A 10,077-nucleotide genomic window follows, 5' to 3' on the forward strand; every position below is an offset into this window, starting at 1 on the left:
TCAAACCTCAAAGCATCACCAGGCACAATTGCTTCAATATTTATTTATTTATTTATTTAAAAAAAGGAGTGAGAAACCAAAGGGTAAAAAACAAAATTTATTATCAGAAAGCTTCTATCTAGATTGGGAATTCTAACTTGATTAGTGTCATTTCTTTGGCTAAATCCCGACTAACGCATGCAGTTGCTTCCAAACATGTTAATCGGATTGATAGGTAGAGCAAGTGGCAAATAACATTTAAACAGTACAAGGCCAATGACATACAGCTTCTTGATTTTTTATCACACAAACATAAAGAGACTCAATTGAAGGTACGCTGTAAAGTTTACACATTACAGATCCTTCGACCACAGAATGAACTCGCGTACATAGAATATAGGTACTCCCACAGTCAAGTCTTGGAGTTTCAGAAGTTTTAACAATCATAAAAAGCTTACCAAACATGAACGCCATGACAACAAAAAACAGACATAGCAAATAATACAAGGATTAAGGCAGCTTAGTATGAATATCTATCCAGTCCAAAATGCCTTCAGTCCTCGCCTCCAAGTAATCATCTCTTTGATTTTCTCCCCTAAATAGCCCAGTAGCTTTTAATCCCTTAGACAGTTAGATGGATAGAGTGGAACGAGTGATATTGTCTAGTTCCTGCTCTTACTTTTTTCAACAGCCCTGGGAGCTGCAAGTAGGCACAAAAAAGTAAACTTGAATAAGATATGCTGGAAGTAAAAACTTTACAGAACTACTCATGGACATTTTGAGCAAATTTCCTAATATAGCTTTGGCTTTCACTGTAAACAAACAGAAGTTGAACGTAGATTTTAAATAGTTGGGAAAGTAAAATAGATTCAACTGGGGTTTCCATCATTATTTTCTGCCACAATCTGAGTTCACATCCATAGAGCAGTTTTCTAAAATTGGAAAAATAACTCACCTCTACCCATATAGTTTATACCTCTACTCCCACCGCCACTGTTGCAAAATTACAAAAAATAACAGGCTATTTGAATTTTTGTTTACATCTTGAATGTTAAACTATTTAACCAATGTGTATTTAATATACTCAAGACAATACCTTTATTGCTTTTCCCTCCTTATATACTTCACTATTACCATTTTTAGAACAGTATTGGTTTAAAATTGTAAGATAAATGGAGTTGATAAATAATAACCTAGACCAATGGCATCAGAACTCTTCATGATCCTCAGCCTCCTGCATGTTTCAATAAACATCCTGCAAAGAGTTGAGACATCGATTGAAATTGATTTGCAGAGAAACAAATACTATGCAACTTCAATTCACGACAGATTTAAGGGGGCATGCAAAGGGCTTAACCTATTTATATGAAAGTGAATTTCATCAATGTAAAACTCCACATTATTAGTAAACAAGAAGATACCCATTATACGAGTAACTACAAATTTCAGCAGCAGTAAAAGTTTTTAACAGTTTCTTAAAACACGGCACCATAAAAATTCATTGAGTGTAAAAATTTGCACATTATCAGTAGAGTAAAATTAAATCTAAATAAAAATAATCTGAATTAGTTGCCTACGAATTATTATGTGTTTTCTTTATAAAAAATTCAGATTGAGGCTTTAACATGTCAAATAGTTAAAAATAAATCTTTCTCCTATAAGCTGCAATAAAATTCCAGTACCACAATTTCAATTCCAGTACCTCAAAAAACTATATAATTCTTCTACAATTATGCCCAAAAATTAAAGGTCCTTAGAAAAATATAATTACAATTGAAGTTTGTTCACCAGAATTAAGAAATAACACTAAATAAGTCATTATGCATTCAGAAAATTACAATTAAATATTTGACATTTTTGTATGCTATTACATAAACAGATAATAGCATGCGAGGTATAACTACTCTACATTTAAGACTGTTGATGTTCTAAGTTGACGTTTGACACAGATGACAAAAGAACTTAATTTCTTTTGAGTAGTCAAAACAATGTTAAAACATACACACATCAATTCTTTTTCCTTGTCATTGCTTTATGATGTCTCGTATCCTCAAGGACCTAGAATATTTTTAATCACTTATATTACTCCGTAGGCTTGTGCTGAAACGGGAAAATGACTACATCAGACCCACAGGTTAGCTATTCCTATGATATTTTTCAGCAGGCTGCATTTGATAAGCATAAATAATTTATGGTACCATTATTTATAACAATGTTATGGTACATCTTTACACTTCCCAGGCTTATTCACATATGCATAAAGTATAAGCCTAACTTGTTAATTAGATATTTTCAGTTGAAACTAAAAGGCTAACGAATGTGAAATCACTTTTGCTGTGACCTAATTCCAAGCATGATATGCATTACACTTTATATTCACTCTCCAAACCTTTCCAGGCTTAGTGCAACTTTTTATGTCAAAGCATTTTTCTACCATCCATCAATATTCCTTCCTAGAATATAAAATTGCCATCTTTGAGGAATTTATTCTTTTGAAAGAAATGCCGACGAAAAAGCAAGTACTCAAATGAGTCAGAACTTACTCCCAGGGAACATCACCCACAAGCATCCAGTCGCCATCTTTGTCCTCATAAGTAAGAACATATTCTGATCCATGAAGGAGATCCTTCAGCTTGGTTTCATTAAGTATTTCTCCACCCAAAGTTCCATTAGATCCACATTTACCTGAAATCAGACCAAAACAAGCAGTAACTGGATCCAGGCAAACTGTCCATAAATAATTGAAAGGTTAAGTTCCCACATAAAACTAATTCTTCCTTACTTATAGTAAAACAGCTGAACATCTTTTCTAGTGCAGAAGATAATTCTGGATAAGTAGAGTAATTCTTCAAGTCTACTTTCCTTAAATAGGGAGCACCATCCATACTGACCTTAACGAACAGTGCACCACCAGACCCTCCTTTTCCATCAACTTCTTCGGTGTTCTTTGAATTAGTTGCCAATGAATTTTTCCTAAACGATCTTATAGGAGGCCACCCCACAACCTGAGCCCTGCCACACAAGGATGATCAGAGCTGATTTCCACGGTTAAACCCAAACTTAATGAGATCAGTTCTAGTTTTCCACTTACTTGGTAGCTGGTGCACTGTTATTATTATTTGCAGAATCATTAAGACTTGGTATGGTTTCATTGACAGCATGAGGCCTCTCAAGTCCTGCCTTCGGCATTACTACTTCTTTCATTTTGGCTGGTTGAGCCCCAACATTCTCAAGCGTAGAACCAGGTTTTAATCCTAAGTTAGAAGAAGGCCTGGGTGACAGTATTGGATTGGCCTCCGAATTAACTAGGAATTTCCCCTGCATGATAGATTGGGTATTTTTAGTGTTTGGCTCAACTAATGTTTTTGAAATGTACATGTCCTTCGAGTAAATTGGTATTTTTACCTCTGAGAACCCATTCATGGCATCTGAGAACCCTCTTTTGTTGCCCAATAGAGCAGTCTTTGCTGATGAATGGTGATCATCAATCGAAGGACGCAAAGGAAACAGAGGTTTTTCATCAAATTGAATTGAGCTTCTTAAGCAAAAATCAGAATCTCTTTCAGGAGACTGTGATCCTGGAAGCCCCAACCTCAGTTCTGTGGCCTTCATGTTCAGCTTACTTTTACTCTCATCTGAGAAGGATGGAACTGAGCTGTCCACAGAAGAACAATCAGATAATCCCATGTAATTGCGTTCTTTTAATTCTAAGTTCTTGAGGCACACACTTTCCCTTGTTGTTGAGGAAACCAACAAAGTGACATTGCTTTTACCCTCCTCCCCCATGCCCAGCACCGGCGGTGACATCCCAATTCAATCCAAAAGCTCCCAATTTTGTATACCCTATCAAGCAATGAAAACATTTGACATTGTTCATAAAACAAACTGAGTTTTGGAGTAATCTCAATTATCTTACATCACAAGCCATAACCTTCAAGCTCGGTAAACAAACATGAAACAGAAACAATACAATGAAACACAGCTTGCCAAACTTGATTTATGAACAAGCTCGACAAATGCTTCATCTCAGAACTTCTATAATCTACTGAATTGAAGTATACCTTTGTTCAAAATTTCTTTGCTTTGCGCCTAAGAAGCATGAAATTAGCAACAATCACAAAGTATAGATTTTCAAATTTTAACATTGCAAAGTTAGCAACACGGCTTTGAGAGTTAGAAGCAGTACATATACTAAATTAAAAAACACAACATAACTTACATAAGAGATAAGAGTAAGATAATTATAATTCATTGCTACGCACAGTCACAGAGTGTATACATATTTATATTCTTAACTTTCGGTAAAAAAAATAAAATAATTAAGAGACAAAGTTCCCAAATATAACCGAAACAGGAATAACCCATAGTACGAGTAGTAATAAAAATACAGTAAAAGATGATGGCCAAGGGAGAATCATGAGCTATAACTCTACTGAATCACCTCCTATAAGCAGACTTCAGCAGAGAGACTAAAATCAAAGAGTGGATTCTTCAAATAATAATAATAACAATAATAATTATAATAAGAAATAACATCTGTCATTTTAAATAATATAAGTTTATATTCTTTTATATTCTGATCGTTGATTTCCGTCCATCAACGGTTATAATTTATTGGATCAAAATTATTAATTAATTAATAATAAATTTGGCCCATTAAATTTGACCCAATAAATTATAACTGTTGATGGACGAAAATCTAACTGTTAATATCTAAAATGATACAAGTTTATATCCTTCAAAATATGCTTTAAAACAATAGATATTTTTCCCGTAATAATAATAATAATAATAAAGAGAAACAGAATGGAAGTAACAGAGAGAGAATGTCTTAATGCCCTGAAAGAATCTTGGAAAAGTAAAAACAAAGATTGAAAAAATTTCATCCATTACTGGTAAAGATAAAGACGCATGGCAAAGTTAGAAGTTGGAACCATGAAAGCAAAAGGGCAAAAACAAACAGACACACAAAATTGCAGAACGGTTCCAGAAATTACGGGTCCAATTGCTTGGCTTAACCAACATAAGAAAACAAAAACGTGGAAGCAAAGGTTAGGAGCTGAAGATTAAAACGTTTTACCTGAACAATCAGCGGATCAGAAAGGGTGAAGAAGAAGATGAGTGACTGAAACTTTGGTTGCGAGTAGAAAAGAGAGAGAAAGAGAAAAAAAACTAAGGACCCTCCATTGAGCATAAAGTAACAAAAGCTTTTGGTGTCCTATGAGAAACTCCATGCATTAAAATATGACTTTAATAAAAGAAAGCGTCTTGTAAAAACACTGCTCTTTATGTAATTTTCAAAAAAAAAATTAATGTTAAAAACAAAATTCGAACTGTCACTTTTTTTTTTTTTTTTTGGGTAATGTACTGTCACCTTTTTAATAATATTCCGCCGAACTTATACGAGGGAACGCACCTCAATGGCCTTGCTTTTCTGATGATTGAGAGCGCACCGTTGATTTATTCTTCTTATATGGAATGCATGCTTTGGAGGAGGTTTGTTTGAAATAGAGCTATATGCCAAAACATAATTTTATTCGCCCATGCAAAAATTAATAACATAAACACATTTTTATTTAGACCACCATTAAATCAATTTATGTGATTGTTAATATATATGTTTAAAATTTTCTGAAGTTAAAATATTTTATATAAAACATTTAATAGGTGCTTTCAAAATACGGATATAAAATTTAGAATAAATAAAATATTATCATCAAATAAGTGAATCAATTAATAAAAAATTATTTTTCTTGAAAACGAAACCGTGTTAAAAACCATATATCTGAAAAAATAAAAAAATAAAAAAATACCATATATCTTATCATCATGCTATAAACTTTTGTTTTTGTTGAAAACGAAATGAAATCAGTACAATTCAACTGAGAGTCGGGTTTGACTAGAAAAAATTGTCTTTTGATATTTTGGATTTTTGTTTAATATTGGGAACTATATCAGGGCAAAAAGCTTTACGACTTCTTTTTTTTTTGGTATACTTATTACTTATTTTTTTAGTTAGTTCAAATTGGACTTTATTTTTAATAATGAAATTTGATTTGATTGGAAGTAAAGGAATTCTTGGTGAACCTGATTAACCGTGCCGAGAATATATATTACACGAGTTTTTATTCAAACCAGTGCTACTTTATATTTTTTTTTTGGGCCAACGTTTCTCATTGGTACAACGGAATCTGGTAGCCGAAAGGGAGGAAAATAGTATGCCATAATAGCCTCAATTAGAAGAGATGAGTTATGAGTTATATTTATAATTTTTTTTATTATTAGATTAAAACTAAATTAATAATTTTTATTTAATGTTATTTTGTAAGTGTTGATTTAATTTGATCCAAATAACAAAAATAATTATAAAAAGAACTCCCGAATCCTCTTTAGTAGTGGTAAAGGGATGCAGCACTTTCTCTAATACCCATTTGTTCTGGTGGCAGGATTGTCTTCTCAATCGCTTTCCATCAATCCAGAAACTAGGACGTGTCTAAATCACTGCCCTCCAATGTCGTTTTCCTTACCTTGGTTTAAGATAGGCATTGATAAGAATTTTTTTTTTTTTTTTTTAGCGTCCTTAAACTTTTCGGGCACCGATTCGTACTCTTTCATCCAAACGTGGACACCTGTCAAATTACAATGCTACCCCTGAGAAAAAAAAATTTGGTTATTTTATTTTGACTTTCTGAGAACGCGCCTGCCCCATGTAATCATAGTGCCCTCCATATTTCCTTCCATTTATTATGGTGTTCTTTTGTTTTTCCTTTTAATCTTTGATATCCAAGAAAGAGTGGAACATAGTGATTATGAAGGCAAAGAAAAACATGCCGTGCTTAGCCAAACGCCTGATTAAATCAACAATTTTCAACTACCACACTCATTACCCTAACAAAGGTGGCAAGATTCCCTCTCTCCATCCACCTCCTCCGTATTATATATACACAAACAAGAGGCTGTTAATATTTAATACCATATATACCCCCACACACACTCACATCACATGCATAGATCCCTCTTATTACTCGCACATGTTGTTGTAGGCCATAAGGGCAAATAAAGAAACAAAGGACCAAATAATTTAAGGGATTTATAAGAGTTATGTTATAGAAAAAGTGATTGTGTAATGTGATAGAGATTTATTTTGTGTGTCTTAATTTTTTTTTTTGCTTTAAAAATTATGAGCCTCACAAAATATTGTGTGCATAAAAAAAAATTGTGTCATGTTAAAAGACAAAACGAAAACCATAATTTAAGTATACATTCCTTGATGGCTGAAACTGATGCCGTTCTCAATGCGGCCTAGCAATCTAGCACAATACAGTAAACATGAAAACGACCCAGTATAAAAAAAACAACGCATTAAAGGTGGTCCAATATAATTTTATCATAAATAAGTAACATCAATAAAAGACCAAAATATATTGGGCTTTTTGTTAGTACTATATTTATTAGGCTTATATCGAGAGAGAAAATGTAGGGGGGGGAAAATATAAAAAAAAGGAGAGAGTGGGTTGGGATTTTGAGATTGAGTGTGCAAGATACGTATAGGGAGCATTAAAAAAGAGTGTGGAAGGGGACAGAGAAAAACAGGGCCAAGCGAAATGATGTTTTGGGGGACAAGAAAGCGGCTTTTAATTTGGATTGCCGGGTTCAGAGCGCGACAGATAACTTCTTCACTACTTCTGTATCAATCTGGGATTGTGCCCCACTCTCTCATATGTACGCGTCTTTTACACGACCCAACCATAATGTTTGAGAATGCCATTTAGAGCTCACGTGAGAAATATTGGATTCCGATAATCTGAATAAATTAAGAACAAAATTTTAACAACATTATTATTTGGGGTTCTTTTTAGTAAATTTCATTGTGAATTTTAATACATATATTAATAAAGACCAAGAAGATCGAATGCTCCAAATATAAAGTACCTTACGTTTGATTAGATTTATTTATTTTTGAAATTATTTTTTTAAAATAAACGCTCCTAATGTTTTTAAATGTAATTGAACGTAATTCTTTTAAAATAAAACTAAAAAAGTAACTACCTCTTATTTTAGAAGTTATTGATTCTTAACTTCTGAAATAAGTAAAAAAAAAAGTTGAACAAAAAATTAGTAATTTTCAATATAGTTTTTTGTTTGACATCATAATCAAATTATACAAAATATTTTTTTCTTTAGCAAAAATTGTTTTTAATATATATATGAAAAAAGTATTTGTCCTTTTAAATGACACAACTTATATTATTTTACTCTCACAAATAGGTGGGACCCACAGCTTTATTTTTTTTTGTCCAGTCTCTCTTCCTTTTATCTATCTTTTTCTCTCACTTAAAATGACACAACTTTACATACTTTAAAATGACACTCATTTTTTCATATATATATATATATATATATATATTGTAATTTTATGCGATTGATCCCTTAGTTTCAGACCCAATAAGAATTTCATTCTTATTTTACAGAATGAATCTCCAATAAATTATTTGAAATTCCGAATCTTACTTAAATAAATAACATATAATAACTAATCAACTATTTTTCTAAGTAGTTGTAACTATTTATAATTGAAGCTAATTACTCAAATTATATCATATATTTGATTATTGTGTAAAATAATGTCTTCTTTGTTTATTGTTTTAAATATATAAATTTTTTCGGTTATATTTATAAAGCTATTTTTTGGGGTACAATTATAAAGCTATTTTTATTTTGAAGAGTGGTGAGGGATCATCATGTCATTTTTTATTGTGAAATGGTGTGCATGACAACTTTTTCGAAAACAAAATTTTTTAAAAAAATTGTTCCCAGGAATAAAAAGGCGTGCATGACAATCATTCTGTTCTCTGACACTGTTTCTGAAAAAAAAAACAATTCTTTTCTATTTCTGTGACTTGGAACAGTTTATGAGAAAAAAAATGTGTTTGATAACATGTTCTATTTTTATTTCGAGAATGAAAATTGCGTTTGATAACATAACAAATAATATAATTCACTTTTTTTTCATATGGTGTGGCGGCGGCAATGGCAGCGTGGTGGTGGTAACAGTGGCGAAGGTGGTGGTGGTGACGGCGGCGATAATTACATGGTGGTGGTGGAGACAACAGTAGCTGCGACGACGGTGGTGGTAGTTGGTGCAGTGGCGGTGGCATGGTGGTAGTGGTGCCGGTAGTGGCTGCGGTGATGGTGGTGTCAACGGCGACGGGAGTGGTAATGACATGGTGGTGCTGGAGACAGCAGTGACTGCGACGATTGTGGTGGTAGTTGGTGGCAATAGTGGCGGTGATAATGGTGGTGGTGGTGACGAGAGTGGCTGCGACGATGGTGGTGGTGGTGGCGACGGTGATAGTGGTGGTGGAGACAGCAGTGGCTGCGACGACGGTAGTGGTAGTTGGCAGCGGTGGTGGTGGTGACGACAATGGTTGCGATGATAGTGGCGGTGGCGGCGGCGGCGGTAATGGCATGGTGGTGGTGGTGACGACAGTGGTGTTGGTGATGGTGGCGGCAGCAGCGGCGATGGTAGTTTTGGTGGTGGTAATGACATGGTGGCGGTGGAGACAGCAGTGGCTGCGACAATGATAGTGATAGTTTGTGACGGTGGTGGTGACGGCAGTGGCTACGACGATGGTGGTGATGGTTGGTGGCGGTAGCGGTGATGACGGCAACAATAGTGGCGGAGGCGGCGACGACGGTAGTGGCGGCGATGGTGGTGGTGATATGGCGATGGGTGAAGGTGATGTGGTGATGGGTGGAGGTGGTGGTGATGGTGCGGTGGAATCGTGGTGGTGTTGACAACGACACTGGTGGTACGAAGACAATGGTAGTGGTGGTCGTGTCGCGATGATGGTGGTAGTGGTGGAGAGTAATTGAAAGATATAAGTGTCTCTCATTTTGTGCTTGGGAACAAAAAAGCAAAAAAAAAAAAAAATTGATTCTTTTTTCTATTCCCAAGCACAAAAATTAATCGGTTCATCCCAGAAATAAAAAAATTAACCGATTTTACCAAACAAGTTTTCTATTCATTTTTGTTTCCTGTAACATAAATTAAAAAGGAACCGATTCCGGGAAGGTTGTCATGCACACCCGAAATGG

General features: G+C 34.3%; 1 protein-coding gene across 3 annotated transcripts; it reads right to left on the reverse strand.

Annotated features, from left to right (window-relative positions):
* Window positions 1–229: 229 nt before the first annotated feature.
* On the reverse strand, window positions 230–5,206 carry LOC133296430 (auxin-responsive protein IAA9-like). Of its 3 annotated transcripts, XM_061495415.1 has the most exons (7): window positions 5,060–5,206; window positions 3,385–3,822; window positions 3,071–3,297; window positions 2,762–2,991; window positions 2,523–2,664; window positions 1,173–1,234; window positions 230–679 (listed from the first exon to the last, which is right to left on the reverse strand). In XM_061495415.1, exons 2-7 carry the CDS (start codon window positions 3,784–3,786, stop codon window positions 642–644), a joined length of 1,101 nt encoding a protein of 366 aa, XP_061351399.1. In that variant the 5' UTR covers window positions 3,787–3,822; window positions 5,060–5,206; the 3' UTR covers window positions 230–641. The 3 variants fall into 3 exon arrangements, with proteins under 3 accessions (XP_061351399.1, XP_061351397.1, XP_061351398.1); XM_061495413.1 differs by having other exon boundaries at window positions 3,071–3,822; XM_061495414.1 differs by lacking the exon at window positions 5,060–5,206 and adding an exon at window positions 4,041–4,104 and having other exon boundaries at window positions 3,071–3,822.
* Between the last annotated feature and the right edge of the window lie 4,871 nt (window positions 5,207–10,077).

Source organism: Gastrolobium bilobum, unplaced genomic scaffold (genome assembly GCF_033153095.1).
Source record: "Gastrolobium bilobum isolate Gb01-03AN ecotype WA unplaced genomic scaffold, APGP_CSIRO_Gbil_v1 utg9238, whole genome shotgun sequence".
Lineage (NCBI taxonomy): Eukaryota > Viridiplantae > Streptophyta > Magnoliopsida > Fabales > Fabaceae > Gastrolobium > Gastrolobium bilobum.

What these genes read in the sequence shown, in the direction of transcription:
- LOC133296430 (XM_061495413.1), bottom strand. Translation starts at nt 3,786, where the DNA reads ATGTCACCGCCGGTGCTGGGCATGGGGGAGGAGGGTAAAAGCAATGTC. An exon ending in GTTCAGCTGTTTTACTATAA is followed by an intron (nt 2,665 to 2,761) that starts GTAAGGAAGAAT and finishes GTCTGATTTCAG; the next exon opens with GTAAATGTGGATCTAATGGA. An exon ending in GTGGGTGATGTTCCCTGGGA is followed by an intron (nt 1,235 to 2,522) that starts GTAAGTTCTGAC and finishes AACTCTTTGCAG; the next exon opens with GATGTTTATTGAAACATGCA.